Raw genomic sequence first — 17,936 nt, forward strand, 5'->3', positions numbered from 1 at the left:
TCCCATGAGGAGTTCGAACAGACAAAGAGTGGTCTTGTGCTTCTAAAAAACGAAGAAGGGGCTGGGAAAAGGTTGAGTTGGTGCCGGATAAAGGGTGTAGGGGGGTCTCAGTACTGAGCAAAGGGGTAAAAGGGCATCTGGGTTCTCAGGAATTGGGGTGCCAGGGGGGTCTCAGGGTCATGAAAATGGGGGGGTGGGCAGGGACGTGGAGAGGTAGAAGGGAGTTCCAGGGGGTCCTTGAGCCCAGGAAAGGGGAGTCCAGGGTTTCCCAAAAAGTGGGGACCAGAGTGGGGACACCCGGGATGTTCAGAAATGGGGACTTCAGGGGATCTCTGGTTTTGCAGAAAGGTGTGCCTGGGAAAGGCAGGAATGGGAGACCAAGGCGTTCCAGGTTGTCCCGGAGGCTGGGAGCCATGGGGTGCCCGGGAAAAGGGGAGCAGCGGGACCTGATGTCCAGAACAGGGGGATTCAGGGGGTCCCTGTGCAGGCTAAGGGGAGCAGGGGGGTCCCGGTGCTGGCAGTGGCGGTTCAGGGTCCCGGTGCCGGGGGTCCCACTCGCCCCTGGCCCCCCAGGAGCGCCCTCAGCCCCAGCGCTGGAGCCATCCCGCTGCTCCTCCTCACTGCCAGTGTGATCCCAGGATGATCCCAGTAGAACTCAGTCACCCAGGAGCTGCTCCCAGGATGATCCCAGTACAGCCCAGTCACTCCCAGTCCTGGCATCCTCCCAGGCCTCTCTGCGTTCCGACCTGTCCTGGCTCCATCCCCGCCCCTGCCGGGGGCTGCGAGGGCCGCGGGAGCGGAGGAGGACGAGGAGGAGGGAGGGAGAAAGAGGCGGAGCGGGGGCGGAGAGGGGGAGCCAGGCGGCTCCGGCGCTGCCTGAACTTGCAGCAGCCGCTTGGCCCCTCCTGTCAGGGAGTTGTGCAGAGCCAGAAGGTCCCCTCTGAGCCTCCTTTTCTCCAGGCTGAGCCCCCTTCCCTGCTGCCTCAGCTCCTCCTGCTGTTCCAGCCAGGGTCGGATACTAGTGCTGCAAAGAGCAATGTACAGACCTGGCATAGGTGCCTTTGTCACCACATTTTAACCTTTCATTGGTTACAGAAAGACTCTTGGGAAGCCCCAAACTGCAGTCAGTCGCTGCAGTGCCAATGTCCTTGGCAAAGCCCTGCGGCCCGGCCCGGCCCCGCACTCGGCGCCGCGGTTGCCCGGTAACCGCGCCCGGGCCCTCAGCGCCTGTGACAGCGGCGCGGCCTCAGCTGCCTGAGAGCGCGGCCCTGGCTGGGTGTGCGCAGCCTGGGCTCCTGCAGGCGGCTGCACCGGGCCATTCGCCGGGTGAATTGTCGGCGTAGAGAATTGCTAAAGGTGCAGAGCATTGGCCTCTGCGAAAAGCCCAGCAGCGTGCAGAACACTGGTGTCTGCTAGGGAGTCCTGAATTTCACTTGAAGGTAAAGACCGACTAAAGTTGAACTTTTTGGTTTTGTTTCATCTGTGCTCTGAAAGAGAATGCCAAAGGGAAATAGAGGATGTGATCATGCCAGTCTTCTGGCGCAGTAGTTCAGTGACATGTACACCTGAGAGGATGAACAATAAATGGACTACTGATTGTGCTTTTTTTACTGAAGAAATGCAACATTTTCTAAAGATAGTAGTCTATACATTTTTTTCCTATGGTAAGTGCTTAAACTGCTTAAAGGTGAATGAGTTCTGTTCAAGTTTCAGTGGGTTTTTATCATCTGGGTTTTAAAATTTTTAGGGAGATGCCTCTGTATTGAGGTGCAAAGGAGACCATATGCCAAAGTCAATGGTCTGGATTTTATGGAACAGTAAATGTGAGGGAGAAAGAGAGAGAATGAGAAGAAAAAGTGGGAGGGGGATGGAGGTTGGGAAAGGGGGGAGGAGAAAGAGAGTGACAGAGAGAGGTTTAGTAGAAAATATCACCATTCCATGGATCCCATTGGCCTACCATTAAATCCTCTTCTGGTCTTCTGTGTGGTGAGGTCTGGCAAAATGTAAGACTCCAATGGATTAATGCAGATTTGGGCAAGGGGATACCTTGCCCAGGTACCTCCCAGGAGTGGGGCAAGTTGGACTCTGTCTCTTGCTACTTTCAAATAATATAAAATCTTTAGCACCCATATATCCTTTGAGTCTGCCATGAGTTGGGTTCTGGATTTTCAGATTTGCTGTGTTACTTTGCATGCCCTGCAGTCGTCTGGTGCGAGGCCTCAGGAATGGGTCTGGAGGCACTGCGGAGGTCTTTGCTGGGAGGTTTGTGTGCAAACCTGGCCTCAGCAGAAGAGTCTGTGGCTCTGACTTCCCCAGCATGAACCCAGACAGAGCTGATTTTCAGGACAGCTGCTGGGTTTGGCTTTGTTGTGGATAGGTTTTACTCCTCAGCCTTGTTTACTTGTCCCCAGACCTGAGCTAATGGGACAATAGTGTCACCTTGATCTTGTCTCAAGTTCCCTTAGGCAGCTTAACTCACAGTGCCAAGTTCCAGTCAGGAGGCATTTTCAGGGAGGGGTGGGCTTGGGTGTTCGCAGCTTCTTTATAGAGTTTTGTCACAATGGGCAGAAAGTCCTTTATAATGATATTTAAGCCATTAGCCATAACATTCCAGTCTCTCATTAGTCTCTCAGCTGTGAGGAGCAGCTGAGAGAGCAAGGGTGCTTTAGCCTAAAGAAGAGGAGGCCCACTCTAGCTATTTTTGAGTAATATTTAAGCTACAGCTTTGTCTGTTTGAACTGCTATTAATGTTCAGATTTTTAGCTCCAGGTTTCAGTATGATCTAACTTTGAATTGCACAAGGTAGCCATAGAGTTCAAATAAAGTCCAACTAGAGGCCTAACTATACTAGCTGCTTACACCAAACAAGCACTTAGCTACTTTCAAGTAATGTAACATTTTTAGCACCAGAATATGCCTTGAATCTGCCATGAATTGGGTTGTGGATTTTCAGAGTTCCATTGTTGCTCCTTCCAGTTTTGTTGAGGCACTGTCGCTCACCTGCGACACCGTCCCTTGGAAATGGCGTCTGGATTGCCAAAGAAGACACCGACCCCTCGTCTTTTGTCCAGGGAAGGGCTGAAGCCTCATACTGTGAGTACCCCCTGGGGCTGTGTTAAGGCTGGCACTGCCCTGGTGTCCCTGCTCTCCCTGCCCCTGTTGTCCAGCAGTGCTGTGAAGCTGCAGAGCCCCTGCCCAGCCCTTTGTGCTGTGCTGCTGTTGCTGGGGCTGTCCTGGTGCAATAGGGAACACTGTGGGTTGCTTCAGCTGTGTCTTGCCTGGATGTGCCAGCAGAGCCAAGTGAAACCAATGTACAGCTGAAGGCCTGAGCATGTGTTCTGTCCCTTTCCCTGTGCCACAGGAATTCCTTCTGTCAGGCTGGGCACCACTCACGGGTGCTGCTCTGACCATGCTGCCCTTTGGCACCTGGGCATGCGGGGGCGGGGGGGGAAGCTCAAACTCTGCCCAAAGCCCTGAGAGCCACGGCTGGTCCCAGCTGGAAGAGCTTCCAAAGCAGCTGTTCTCTCCCAGCTCCTGTGTGGGCACAGATGCAGGCCTGCAGGCAGCGCTGGAGCCAGGGCTGCAAAGGTCCCTTGCTGTCTGCAGCTCACTTGGCTGAAGATGCCCCACTGCTGAGGCTCTGTCAAGGAGATGCCTCTGTTTTCTTCTGTGGCGGGCTCTGTCAGCCCAGGCAGAGAAAACAATCAACAGGGAGAACTAAAACCTAGAGACATTGCTGTGCACCTCACTCTTGGTACAGCGTTCCTTTCTTGCATCTCTTGGACTCATCCAGCAGCGATATCTCCTTGCTGTGAGTTCTGAGCGTTGTGCAGGGATGGAGTTCAGGCAGTTCTGAGAGCTCCTCCCCATTCCCTGGAAAGGTCACTGCCTCAATCCAATGAAACGTAAGAGGAAACAAATGCCCAAAGAGCAGAAATCCCCAACCATGTCCCATCCAGTCATGGAGAAGCCAATGGGACAGAGCCATATGGCTGGAGTATGTGTGTTCCACTCTGTATTATTAATTCACTGATGCTAAGTATTTCAGCTGGAAACTCCCAGGGCTTCCAGGAATGTCCTAGTGGCTGTGATCACAAGTTATTCACCAGTGCCACTTGTTCGAGAAAAGCCTTTCTGAACAGGCACAACTCTGAGGCTCTAGCTGGTTTACTTTTGCCTTTCAGCTGCTTCCCTCTAAGTTCCAGAGGGAGAAGTTTCTCAGCAGGAAGAAGGAGGCCAGCACTGGGGGGAGTATTCTGCCCAGAATTGGCCCATTTCTAGACAGGAGTGAGACTCGCCCAAAGGTAGCCTTTTCCTGCTCTTTTCCTTTCTGTTTCACATGAAGTTTGAAGAGGGTGTGTGCTTGTGACAGGCTTGCCTCCAGCAAAATACCTCAGTGTCCAGGTCCTGCTGTCATTGCAAGGTGCTGGGAGTGGTGGACTGGGAGTCCTGATCTGCACTAAGCCAACACAAATACCCTCTGCTGAAGCTGCTGGGGTGTGCTGGAGTGCAGCTGCCATTGCTAAAACAATGGGAGGAAGGCTGGGGACACAGAGGCCCAAAATTGCCCTTTGCCATTCTCCTGCTGAAGGAGCCACCTCTTGCTTTGGTGTGGTCACCATCAAATGCTCGGGGTCACAGGATTCCCTGCAGAGTGGCAGCGTTGGCCTTTGAAGGCCAAGGATCTGCAGGAATTCCTTCAGATGGAACACAACAAATTGCATTACTGCTTTGGGCTGGAACAATGTGTTGGAGCCTGACGGGGTGTTAGATTTTGCAGGCTGCCAGATGTACAGGGGACTGGCCCTGGGCAGAGGGGAGTGGATGTGCTTTGTCTGGATCAGTGCCTACTCAGAGGTGTGTTTAAAGCTGCTTTTCTGGCAGGACTAGCTCGGTATAAAGCACAGTCCAAACGGGTAGGTGACTGAGGTGGGCTGTTGAGCAGGAAATTGGCAGCAAGAGACACGGAACACAATCCAGGTTAAGGATTGTCCTGGAGAGGGGCCTTGGGAACACCTCAGGAAAGGGCACAGCTAAGGGACAGTGTGCTGCAGCCACTCCCTTGAGCGGAATGTGTCTGCTGTGAAGTCACAGAGGAGACCTGCTTGTGTCTCTGCGGTGACAGCAGTGTGGCTGGAGAAGGCAGACAAAGCAGGGCAGAGTTTTCTCCAAGCAATGTCTCTGCTCCAGAAGCATTTGCTGTTGTTGTGTCATTCCAGACGTGCCTCTACAATGGCATGAAATAAGGTTGCAGTAATGACAGGAAAGCACCCATTTAAAGGCCATTGAAAAAGGAGATACCAACTCTACTTTTACCCAAGTTGCTGAGAAAATAACTGAAACTTATCCTCATTCAGGATTCACCTCACTTGTCTTTTTATTTTCAGCTCATTTGTCTTTTTATTTTTGCCTTTTCCTCTCTTTGGAACACACTAACTTTTAAATACAATGAAAAGGAACAAAACGATCAAAGCAAAAGAAAAGTGTTTCTTAGTAAGGATTCAGCTGAGCTGGGGATGTCTCCCTCCCTGAGAGCCAAGGGCACACACACACCCTCTGAGAAAATGGCAATCTTTGTATCCCCTTTGTACCCGGCTGGGGCGGTCCCTGTGCCCTTTGCCATTGGATGGGTACTCAGGAGCTTCCATTCTCTACTGAGCACCAACTTTTCTGTCCGCTCCCTTCTCGTCCTCCTTCCTTTTGGTCAGGTCTTCAACCCTGCCCCTCTCACTGTGACACTCAACAAACCAACCTGAACAAATCCAAACCACAAATAACACACAGAACCAACAAATTCCATTCTTTTGCTTAATAACCTTTTGGCTTCAGCCAAATGTCACCTCATCTCTCACACCTGCTCTGGTCCTGTGCTCTTCTTACTGAAGTCTAAGTTCTAGAGCAAAAAAGATATTTGCAGTTGTGTGGGCCTCGGTTTCCCTGTCTCAGAGTAAAAGACATCCCAAATCCTTTCCCATGGAGTCTCCTGTAAATTCATGGGTTTTACTTACTCCATGAGTGCTCAGTCAGTGCCCCAGAGCTCTGTGACCGCATGGGCACAGGGCTGTGTTTTAGGAACGTGCTGCCTGGCATTCTGGAGAAAGAAACCTGGAGAAATCCATGCCAAAAGAGCAGCTTGGCTTGAGCCTGCTCTGTGTGGCCCAGCAGCTGTGGATGAGCTCAGAGCAGAGGTGGGGGAGCCACTGTTTGCCCAGTGTGGGCTGGGCAGACGTGCTCCCTCAGAGTCTGTACTTCACTGGGGATCAGTGGAAGATTCTCCTGCATGAACCTTCCTCACAGCAGCTGAAGCTCTCCCTGCTCTCTCTCCCCTCCAGCTGCCGTCAGCTGCCCCGAAACAGAGCTGGTTTGGGGTTTCCCCACCAGAGCTGGTATTTCAGAACTTCGTCGCTCGGCAGGTGTCGGAAATGGTGCTGTCTCTCATGAATAAGGACAAGGTAAGTGCTGGCACGCAGAGCTTTAACGCTGTGCTGGAAGAGGAGAGTGCTCTCATTCCCTCAGTGTACAGCAAAGCAAGTTATGTGCTGCAGCACATGCAGAAGAAAATGTCTCAGCACCTTCTTCTGCAAGATGGTGGAAATCTTCCTGTGCTGGGAATTGTCCCCAGATTTTGGCCAGGCGTTGATGGTATCTATCCCAAAGGAGTTTCCTTCTCTTGAAAGCTCTGGATTGACTGGAATGTTGAGGGCTGTACAGTTCTTACCTGCTCTCATGCTTTGCCTTGGGTCTATAGCACACCCTGTGTGTCCTTGGTTAATCTTGGCTCCTGGTAGGAATCTCTGCCTCTCTCAGCCAGTTTGGCTCCCTTTGTGCAGCTCACAGGCAAAGCTCAGGGGCTGAGCCTTCTGCACTTTATGCTGGAATCACTTCTCATTAATGGCATTGGCCCTGCAGGAACCGTGTTCTGCAAGAGCCCTGCAATCAGAGTGATGGAGCAGAAGCAGTGAGAGGCCTTTAGGTGCCACTTGAGGCTCCTGCTCAGCTTCATCCAGCTCTGCTCAGCTTTTCCAAAAGCAACACGGTGCTCTGCTTTCCCTTTGCAGAAGCACAGCACATCCAAAGCCATGTGCTCCTGGAGGTTTCCACCTTCACCTGAAGAAATTGGCATTGTTTTGCAGTTTCCCAAGAGAGCTGAGAGGGAAAAAGTTGAAAAATGTCAATTGTGTTCCACTGTAAAGAGGAAAACTTGAGACCATTTGAATTTCAGTCAGGGAAACATTTTCTCAAGTGAGGCTTGTGCCAAGAGTGGGCTGGTGGGAGGAGACAGGAGGGAGTCCAAATCACCTGGTTTAGATTTTTGGAGAGCATTTTGGTGCTCAGGGGTTGATGATATCATTGTGCTAGAAAATGCATGTGTGCTGTGCATGTGTACCCCAGAGGGCCGAACCTGGCCTGCTGGCTGCAGGCAGGAATGCCCAGCAGCCCAGCTTGCCTGCACAGGCAGCAGGAAGCCCTGGAGAGCCAAGATTGGCTTTTCATACTGGAACCACACTGTCAGTCAGTGCTGGTCCTGTTTCTCCAGGCAGAAAATGCCTCTGAAGCCCCACGGTCAATAGACACCGCCTGTCTGTGTTTCTGTCACTTTTGGCAAGCTGGTTGCTCTCATGGTTTTATGATTCTTGCTTGCTGCTTTGCTCCCCATTTAAATTCTCTTTGCCATCTCCTTGTTTTAGGGATTGTCTTGCTGTGTTCATTCCTTCTTTTGCTTTTCAGGTTTGCTTTTATTCCCAGTAAGACCACAGTGTTTGGTCTCCTGTCTTGCTGCTCTGCCTGCCTGACTGTATCCCCAGAAGGTCCCTACCCAAACCTGATCTGCTGGAAGGGAATTTCTTCCTTCCCCCACAGAAATGGGCTGGTTTGCTTTTAGGTAGCACATTCCCCCTCTGGAACAGGACCACTTCATGGCTGTGTGCAGGCAGAAGCCAGCAGGTTTTTTGGCCTTGTTGAACATGCAGGTGACTTGGTTCAGGTGCTGTGTCTCCATCCTGCTGGTGCTGACCTGCTCGGCCCTTCCTTCCCAGCAGGCACTGCCCTACTGGCCCTGGCCAAAATGCTGGAGCCAGAGAGAAGGGATTCAAGTTCAGCCTTGTGAATGATGTGCCTGTGCCTGCTCAGCTGGAAGTGCTTTGGAAAAGGGGCAGGGGAGGGATGTTAGCAGGGCATGGACAGGTCTCCCCTCATCCTGTTTCCACAAGTGGCAAAATCATAATTTCATGTCTTTGCTGCAGTTTCTTCACGTGGTGAAGGTCTCCATGGAGAGCTCACCTTACTTCCAGCTGGTGAGCTCCAGCGATGCGTACCGTGCCGTGCCGCCGGGCGCCTCTGCCCCTGTGCGCATCCGCTTCACCCCCAGCAAGAACAAGGTGAGGCTGGAGGAGCCAAAGCACACAATGATCTCCACAGCCATTGTTTTCCCTGCACTCTGGCTCCAGCCCATTGCATGCTGTGAGCTGGGCTCCAGGCGTGGGCAGGCAGCCTGCAGCCAGTCACACCTTGGCACTGCTGGCAGGCACTGCAGCCAGGCCTGACAGGCTCTGCTTGCCCTCCCTGCACACTGCTGAGCATTGCCAAGGGAAGATGCACGGGAAACAGGATGAAAATGACAGAGGGCTGTTGATAGATGTTGGGCCATCTCTAGGTCCAGTGGAAGGGGTTTCATTCTGATGGAAAACACCAGAGGAACAAAGAGGTCAGAGAGCTTTCCTCCTTCCTGGACTGCCAACAGCTTCCCTGCCTGCCCCTGGGCAGGAGCACAGCCGGTGCTTTTTCACCCCCTCTGTTGTGCAGCCTGTCAGCTGTGCTGTCCCAGAGCACAAGTGAGCATGGCACAGCTGCAGGGCCAGGGCAGAGGATGTGCTGTGCCCGTGAGCCCGGCCTGGCACAGGCACACTGGGCCCTGGGTGCCCTTGGTCAGCAGGAGGTTGCTGAGCTGCAGGGCACTTGGACACCTGCCTGAAGGAGCTGGTGTAGGGCAGGTACAAGCTGCAGGCAGAGCTGTGAGCCCAGAGCCCGTGGCAGTGACACTGCTGGGGCTCTGTCTTCATGCCTGTCCCTGTGCTTGCTCTGTCAGCTGGCACCCATTCCGTGCCAAAGGTGCTTTTGTGGGGAGCTTTGAACAGCAGTGCTGAGGCCCTGGCAAGTCTGATCTCAGTGCAGGGATCTGGAGGGTTCATGTTCTGATCTGGAGGCTTGTTCATACAGAAGGGTTGAGGGCATGGCATGGAAGGGAGGAAGCCTTGCAGGGAAACAAAGAGAGGCCCTTTTCAACAGCATCCTGCTACCTCTTAGCACCGTTCTTCTCCTGACTTGGTTGGACAGGCAAAGTTAGAGGGGAGTTGTGAGCCAACTGATGTTTCTGCACCAGGCCAGAGGTGCAGGATGTCTTTGGGTGCAGCTGTTTTCTCCTCTTCCTTTTGCTGCTAAGAGTTAGTTGAACACTTTGTCCTATTCTCAGACAGTGGGAATATAGAAGCCTAAAGAGCAATGCCCTGTGTTCCCCAGCTCCATGTTGCTTAGAAGGGGCTTAGGAATTCTTTAACATCATTAAAGTTTAGAGTAAAAATGATGGTGGCCTAGGGTTGTTATCTGTATGAGCCAAGTGACACAAGAGCTGAATGCCACTGAGACGGATTTTGCAAAGTGCGCAGGTGCCTTTAAAACGTGACATAGCAGTAGAACTTAGTGTTCATGTGAGGGTGCAATAGGTAAATGGATGCCCTTGAAGGGGTATAGGAAATGGTTTTTCTTCTGCCATGGGGATGGCACTAAATGTCCTGTGCTGAGCCAGTTTCTTTTCCTGCAGGATTATTGCCACGAGCTGGTGTGCCTCACTGCAAGGGAAAGGATCGTTGTGCCAATTCGGGCCATTGGTGCCCGAGCTGTGCTGGACTTCCCTGCCCAGCTGGACTTCTCCAAGTGTCCAGTCAAGGTCAGCACCCAGCAGACTCTGCTGGTGCGCAATGTCGGTGCCCGAGCAGCTCGGTACCAGCTGAGCACGCAGAGGTGAGGCAGCTCATCTGTCCCTGTGCAAACACCTTTGGGTGAGAGCGGAGTTGGGAAAGAGCTACAGAAGGAACCAAGCACCGGATCTGCTGCCCTGCAGCCTGGCTGGAAGTGAGCAGGATGGAAGGCATTCTGCTCTTGCTTTCAGTGGCCTTGGAGCTTTCTGTGTCCCAGATTTCCTGGAGGCTGCTGGAACATGTTGGGAGCTGGCTTGCACCCTGCTGAGCACAAGCAGCTTCTGAAATGCTTCCTCAGCACTGTCAGCCAAAGAGAGCCATTCTCAGGGAGGCCACAGGCACGTGGCTTTGCAGTGGTCCTGGAGGGGACCTCTGGAAATCATCTGAGCAAAGACACTGCTCAAAGCAAGAGCAGTGTCTGGGGGTTGCAAGGTGCCATTGGGAGACATGGACCTGTAAGGCATCTTGTAAGATGCCTTACAAGAAAACAAACATGTCAATGGACCTAGTATAAAAGCAGAAGAAAACAACCTTTTAAAACCCCCTCCATACCTTATCTTTTCTGCCTGTCAGGTGCAGTAGTGATTCATTGAGAGGATGGATCTAACAGGATGAGAAGTGTCTTAAGGAGCAGCTGACAATTAACAGAGAAAAGCCCAAAATTTAGCTTTCCAGGCCCATCTCTTGACAGCGATTTTAATTTGGTTCTTACAGTGTCAGGGATGTCTCCTTCACAGCTCTTCTAGCTGTGGGCTCAGGGAACAGTTTAGTGGTGTTGGCCGAAATTCAGAGGAGTTAAGTTTAGCTGTGGAGCTTGTGTCTTTGGGTCTTGGGGAGCCAGGTGTGTGTGAGAGATGACTGCTAGAGCAGGGACAGAGGAGTCTGGTGGGTAGAGCCCAGGGATGGAGGCGATGCGGGGGCTGATTTGCACTCAGTTTTTCAGTCCTGACAGCTGAGTCCTGAACTTGGCTGGATCCTCTTCTCCTGATAATTTGAAAAGAAGAAGACACCTTCTTTCTCAGGCAAGCCCTGAAGTCATCCCTGAAATGTTATTCCCATCCTGCCACCTGAAGGCAGGAGCATGTAAGATGGGGCAGGAGTGGGAAGGGAATGGAATGGAAGGCAGTGCTGAAGCCTGGCCAGGGATTCCCCTAACTGGCAGCTTCTCTATTGCGGTGAAATTTCTGGCCAAAGACTAAGAACAGAATGCTGTGCCTTGCCCCCAGCAGGCCCTGATCCCCCCAGCCCCAGCAGAGCTGCAGCAGTGCTGGCATCAGCCCCGGGGCAGATGCAGGAGCATGAGCACTGATCTGGCTCTGGGGCTGCTGGGGCCTTGTCTTTCCTCCCCTCCCTCCAAAGTCTCACGTCCAGCACATGAACATTGCTGGCCCAAGGCTTCTCCATCAGCCAGCAGTGATGTTCTCACCAGTGGCAATGGGAACAGGTCAGCCCATAATTACAGCAAGAGGTCCTGAATGAGCAGAACCTGAAGCGAGTTCATCAGCTGTTGCTACTGACATGAACAAAGTTCAGCTTGCCAGATGTTCTCTTTGCTTTTGTGTGTGATGCATTCATCAGCAAAGTCCCCAGAACACATTTGAAGTGACAGATTGACCAGCAACAAAGCACCAAGGCCAGGAACTTTTGTTTCCTCACTGGGGCTGTAGAAGGGCACAAAGCCCAGCAGCTGCTGGGCAGAAGCACATTTCCCCTGAGCTGTCCCTGAGCATCAAAGCACAGAGTCTTGTGTTTGTCAGGCAAGAGCTGTTTACCTGGTGACTAAATCCTGATTGCTCCTGTTAAATCCAAAGTGCACCAACGCATCTGCATCATTATTTCCAACACATTGCACAGAGTTTCTCTGCTGGGCCAAGCAAACAGTTACCAGCCTGCATGACAGCCCAGAGTCCCAGACTGCATTGCTGGTAAACACACAGAAACCTCCGGTTCTGCTTCCTTGATGTGCTCCTGCTCATGGTGCTTCATTTAGCTGGGATTGGACCCTTCAGACTGTAAATGGCATCGTCCTTTTGGGTTTCCATGTCACTGTATTGCTCTAGTCTGCATTTGCACTCTTTCAGAGTTTTGATTACTCCTCTTCTTAGAGCAGCTTTCATTGAAATGCCTTGAAAAGTTGCCCTTTTTAGGCTAAATCACGATGATTTCAAGGTAAAATAAACCAAAGAAGCACACTGCAAATTCAACAGGAACTATTCCTTGGTCTTCAGGGAAAAGTTCCTTCTCCCTGTCTGATTCCTAGGCTGTAATCTCCCAGGACAGGGAGTGCCCTACCATTTGCATCTCTTGAGATGGGATTTGTAGGCAGCAGGAAAAGGCTAATTCCTGAGGCAGTCAGTGTCAAGTTGTGCATGCAAATAGCTCTGAACCCTCTCTGTGCTTTTCACAAACCATTCTCTGATGGGATTGCTGGCAGTGGGAGCCTTGAGGCTCATTGCAGAGAGCTGGATGCAGAGAATGGGGAGCTGAGGCCCTTTTACCCCCAGGGTCTTGTGAGGGCTGGATCTTGTCAGCAGTGGCTCAGTGGCTGTTTGTGATCCTGTCTGTTCTGTCTCTTGTGCTGCCTGTGCTTGGTTTGCTCCCTGCTTGGCCAAGGGAGCTGCAGGGAGCTGCAGTGCAGCAGGAATCTCATGGCCAGGCGTCCCCAGGCCTGACCCCTCTCTCTGTGTTGCAGTCCTTTCTCCGTGGTGCCGGCCACAGGAGCTCTGGGCGCTGGTGACACCGTGCAGGTGACAGTGGCATTTCACCCGCTGGCCAGCGGTGCCCATTGCGGCTCCCTGGCCGTGTGCTGCAGCTCAGGTGAGTGCTGGGCCCTGCAGGGCACAGGACAGTTCTGCACATGGCTCCCTGCTGTCCCATCCCCTGCATTGCCTCCAGAGGTGCCTCCCCTGTTCAGCCTTACCCCAAAGCAAACTGAGAACTCCTTGGTGTTTAGGGGCTTGAGAAAGGCAAAGATTTTTGACTGCTGTTTTGCTGGGACTTGCTGAGTGGAGGAAGGAGGAACTCTGATTCTCCACTACCATGTGGCTATGCCTGGGTGAAGTTTTATTTGATTCCTGGGCAGTGCTGTAGGTGAGGTCTCCATCAGACTGTCTCCAATGCAATAGATTTCTTGCACACCTCTGTCCCATATGCTGCTTCTCCATTGGCTTGTCACAGGCCCTTTTTCTGTGTGGCCCTTACACATAGATGTAGTTTCTGTCTAACAACATTTTCAGGCCTTTAAGTTCCTTTTTTGTGACAAATCAAAACAATTTTTTCCCTGTCCCCATTTCCCAGGCTGTTGAAGCTGTTGCAAACCTCTCACATCTATCTCCCATTTGATTTCTAGACTGAGGGATCCCATTCAGTCTTAATGTAGAAACTGCTCTGTACTCACTGATCTTTCCTTTGTCCCTTTCTTCTTTGATTTGCAATGCTCCAGCTTGGTTTTTCAGATCAGAACAGTATAAAATATTTAAAGACTGATGTGGCTGTGGGTTTGGACAAGGAGATGATTTTCACGGTGCTCATTCTGTAGTGGTTTGTCACATTGCAGAGCCAGGCTGGTTGTGTTTCCTCACCTGTGTCCCTCCTGCTGTGGGCTGTCACTTCACTTGTTCCTCTGGGCCTCCTTTTGCTGCCCACCTGCCCCCAGGCATATTTGCTGGTCAGCAAGAAGGGATCCAAGGGATCAGGAGTCTCCTGGGATGCCCGGGGAGAGCCTGGGCAAGGCAGGACTGAGCAGGGCTCCTCAGCCCTGTCACCTGAAGGACTTGGATGCAGAAATCCTGGTGATCTGAGTGGGTCACCGGAGCACATGGACCAATCTCCCTGTCCATCCTGTCCCCTTGGGGCCAAATCTCTACAAACACCCTCAGAAATAAGGTGTTTTAGGAGGTGCCCAGGACATCCTCACGCTGTACACACAGAGCTGAAGGATGTGATCAATGGGGTGGTCCACAGAAGTGCTCCTTCAGCGCAAAACTGGGACACTTTCTTCTGTGCCCTGTGCTTTGCTCTGTCCCTTGTGCTTCCATCAGCCAGTGAGCTGAGCAAAGACTCCCCTTTGCTTTGTTCCAGGTGAAGAAAGAATCCACACAAAGCTCCAGGGAGAAGCTGTAGATGTCAACATTGGGCTGAGCCCAAATTCCGTGGAGCTTGACAAGACTTTCACCAGCATGTCAAGCCACAGAACCCTGTTCATTGAAAACAGGAGTAACATCACAGCCCACTTCCAGTGGAAGGCTTTTGCTACTGAGGAAGAAGAGAATGAAGCGAAGAGGAGGTTGGTTTGAAAGATGCATTTCAGTGAGATACAGGCCCAAGACTGAAACTAACGTGTGGCCTCAGGGGATGTTGGTGCTTTTGAATGGTTTAGGCCAAGTGAACCATGCCCGGCACTGGGGTGTGTGTCCCTGGGCTTCAGGAGCTCAGCACTCAGCATTCCAGGTCATTTATACTCCAACCAGGGATGGCATTTTGGGAAGGAAAGGTTGATTGGGATGACTGGATTTCCTCAGGTTCTAATTGGGCTCTTGTCTCTCTTCTCTTCTTTCTACATGACCTGGCAACATCCTTAAGCATTTCCTGAGTTGCCAGTCCCTCTTTCCAAAGGTGATACAGCCTCTTTTTTCCCTTTAGTTCCTTCAAAATCTCCTTGCCCATGCGGGCTGGTAGTGTGTCCCTGTGCTGCTGTCAGAGAGGTTTTGTGCTCTCAGAGCAGAGAGGATTTTTTGTGAGAGAAGATAGTGCAGGATCCTTTCCCTCTCAGGACATTCTAGTGCCATGCACTGGGATGGGATCCAAAAAGCTCTGGCTCATGGAAAGGTCTCTCCAGGAGTTTGCTGTCTCCCTCCCGCACAACAAAGTTCCTTCCCCTCTCAGAGCCTCTGTTTTCATGCATATTGCATATAAAAACTTGAATGTCCCTGAAGGGATTCGGTGCCTGAATTCATCAATTTCCTGTGGAAGTGCTCTGGGATGCTCTTGTGAAAGGCAGAGTAGGGAACGGGGCAGGTCCAAACTGGAAGAAACAAAGAGTGATGCTGGTAACACGTAGCTGCAAGCCAGCTTTGTCTCCCCTTGCCAGGGAAATGCTGCAGTGGGTGCTCTGTGATCTTTCTGTGCCCCCCCGAGCAGCTCAGTGGGAGGAAAAGCCACTTGAAATGGCTGGTTGATTCTCCCTCATCTGTGGCAGAGGCTTTGAGGCAGGAGGCTCTCTGGAGGGATGCTGGCTTTGCAAACCTCTGCTGAGCTTGCAAGGATGGAGTGAAACTCCCTGCTGGGCCAGGGAACAGCAAGTTGTCCTCTGATCCCTGTGGGACCCTCGTGGCTTGGGCTCAGCCTTTGCTGGGGAGCTGCTGCTGCTGCTCCTCAAGTGCTTTGCTCTCTGGCGCTCACACTTCTCTCTGCAAATCTGTGGCTCATGAAACCATCTGCTGGCCTTGTCTCTCCCTGGGGCTGCAGGCAGTGCTTGCTGCGGCCGCCCAAAGAGGTGTCTCAGGAAAACTTCCCAGAGGAGAAAGAAACAGAGAAGGTGAAGAGCTTTTGTGGAGATCACAGTGCCCTCCTGAGCAGCATGGACAAGGAGAAGATGGTAAAGGTGCAAGAAGACCCCATGCTGTTCTCTGATGACATTTTTTTCCTTGAGCCAATGGTAAGTGATAGCTGAGAACATTCTCTTCCTCCTCCTCCTCCTCCTCCCACCCACCCTACTCCCTACACCCACCCCTTCCCCTGCTGCGGTCACTGGGCAGATCCTCAGCTGGCTCCATGTGCTGGCAGGGAGGACATGGAGTTTCTGGTGAGGCTGCAGGGCTCGCTGCTGAAAGCATTTGTGCCCTGCAGGCTCCAGGCAGGGCTGGGAGCCTGACAAAGCCCAGCTCTGCTGCCAGGCTCGAGCTCAAGGCACTGCCTGCGTGTCCTTGCAGTGTCCCAGGGAGCAGTTCTTGTAGGCAGGGGCTCCCCTGACACGTGGGGCTCAGCAGAGGCTGTTGGAGCACTGCCAGCTCACACACTGACCTGAAGCTTGCAATTGTTCCCTAGCAAAAGGAGGCCAAATTCAGCCCAAGGTTAATGACAGAAATGCCAATCCCCTCCTGTAACCATGCCTTGCACTATTTCTGAGTGTCCCTTCCAGCGTCATCTGTGAGCCTGGACACCAGGGTGGAAGGTTAAAATGGGCCTTTGGAGTTGTCCTGCACACAGGGACAGAAAACCTTTTCCTTTTCTGGTGGTGCAAGCAAACTGCCACATGCTCCCATCAACCAGAGCCTTGATTCTGAGTACTGGCATTGTGAGAGATGATGAATGCCTGGTGTGTGCACAGTGGAACACCCTTCTCATCTTGGAGTAAACCCTAGAATAATCCCAACCTCTGCTTTCTTTCAGTAGAGGTTAAACTAATATTTTTATTTCCAAGGAAGGGGATCATGTTCTCTTCTTGGTTACAGCTATGGCCCATCTAAGGCCAAGAGCCAGCAGGGCACAGTGGCAGTTGCATCCCACTGTAGCTGACAGCAGCATGATGTGCCCAAGAGCTTGTGTCAGAGCAGCAGGAATATTGTGGAGAGTGGGAGCTGACCAGCTGAGCATTGAGAGCTGTGTTGGGCTGGGTTTGGAGTGTTTCCTTGGCCCCTTGTGTTGTTCACTCATCACTGATGCTCTAAACAAAGGCTTACAGGAGGGTGGTGAAAACAAGAATGTGAAGTTTGCAGACCAATCTTTTGCTGTCCCTTTCTGGTGTAGGAGGGAGAAATCAGGCCGAATTGTTCAGCTGAAATCAAGGTGACCTTCAAACCCCTGGAAGCACTGGAGTATGGAAGTGTGGCTTACTGCAGCATCTCAGGTGCAGCTCCTTTGCCCTGCCTCTCTCCCCCTCAGTGAAGCCATGGTGCCAGCCTGAGCCCACTGGGCTCCCATGGAAGTGCTGGGAAGGGTCCCTGGTCAGCAGGGCAGTGCTGGCACATCCCCCCTGGCCCTGCAGCTCCCAGGGAGTCTCCCGTGCCAGGCCAGGGCTCAGAATGCTGTGTGTGCCTGACTGATCCCAGAACAGCCCAGGCAGTGCAGGGAGAGGTTTTCATGCCGTGGCTTTGCCAGCATTCCCTCAAAGGCCAGAGAGCTCCAGAGCAGAACAGCTTCAGTGAACAAGGACTCAGCCCCTGCAGGACCCTGGCCTCCAGGATGGCTCCATTTGCCATGGATCCATCATCAGGGAGCAGGAGCTGAGTTAGAAATGGGCTCCCTGAGCCTGGACCACCTCCCAGTGCCCAGACAGCAGCAGAGCAGAGGGGGCTGAGCCCACTGAGCCCGGGCTGTTGGTAGAGGGAGCAGCCTTGGCCAGCAGCTGCTTCTCTCCCTGTGTGGCAGTTGTCACCTTGCAGCTCTCAGTCTGTGGCAATAGAACACAGTGCTGAGTGTCACAAGGGGAGCACCTGGGCAACAAAGTCCTGTGCTCCTGGGCCAGGGAGTTTGGCAATTGCCAAACCCTGTTGGAGCTTTGTGCCTGCACTGAATGGATTTCAAAGCTCCTCTAGGTGCAGGGGAAGGAAACCACAGAATCACAGTATGGTAAGGATGGAATGGACCTTAGAGATCATCTAGTCCCAAGGCCCCTACCATGGGCAGGAACACCTCCCCATAGAGCAGGGAGCTCCAAGCCCCATCCAGCCTGGCTTGGAACACTTGCAGGGCTGGAACCTCCACAACATCCCTGGGGAACCTGCTCCAGTGCCTCACCACCCTCACAGGGAAAATTTCTTCCCGAATATCTCACCTAAATCTCCTTTCTCTCCATTTCTACCCATACCTCCATGGCCTGTCACTACAGGAACCAGAGATGTTTTAAACTCAGCAAACTGGTGGCTCAAATTGGAAAGCAGCCCAGGGAATGGGTTAGAAATTGCAAGTCAGCCTCAGGGGATATGTCCTGAGGGAAGAGAAGGGTCCATATCTTCTCCTGCA

At 52.4% G+C, this 17,936-nt stretch overlaps 1 protein-coding gene across 1 annotated transcript in view; it reads left to right on the top strand.

Annotated features, from left to right (window-relative positions):
* Window positions 1-6,422: 6,422 nt before the first annotated feature.
* LOC131562105 (hydrocephalus-inducing protein-like) overlaps window positions 6,423-17,936 on the top strand; it is a 30,801-nt gene continuing 19,287 nt past the window's right edge. Inside the window, exons 1-6 of the mRNA XM_058811679.1 lie at window positions 6,423-6,452; window positions 8,244-8,378; window positions 9,818-10,017; window positions 12,667-12,791; window positions 14,055-14,259; window positions 15,441-15,630. Coding sequence (XP_058667662.1) covers window positions 6,423-6,452; window positions 8,244-8,378; window positions 9,818-10,017; window positions 12,667-12,791; window positions 14,055-14,259; window positions 15,441-15,630 — 885 coding nt within the window. The remainder of the gene's footprint in view (window positions 6,453-8,243; window positions 8,379-9,817; window positions 10,018-12,666; window positions 12,792-14,054; window positions 14,260-15,440; window positions 15,631-17,936) is intronic.

This window comes from Ammospiza caudacuta, chromosome 10 (genome assembly GCF_027887145.1).
Source record: "Ammospiza caudacuta isolate bAmmCau1 chromosome 10, bAmmCau1.pri, whole genome shotgun sequence".
Classification (NCBI taxonomy): Eukaryota; Metazoa; Chordata; class Aves; order Passeriformes; family Passerellidae; genus Ammospiza; species Ammospiza caudacuta.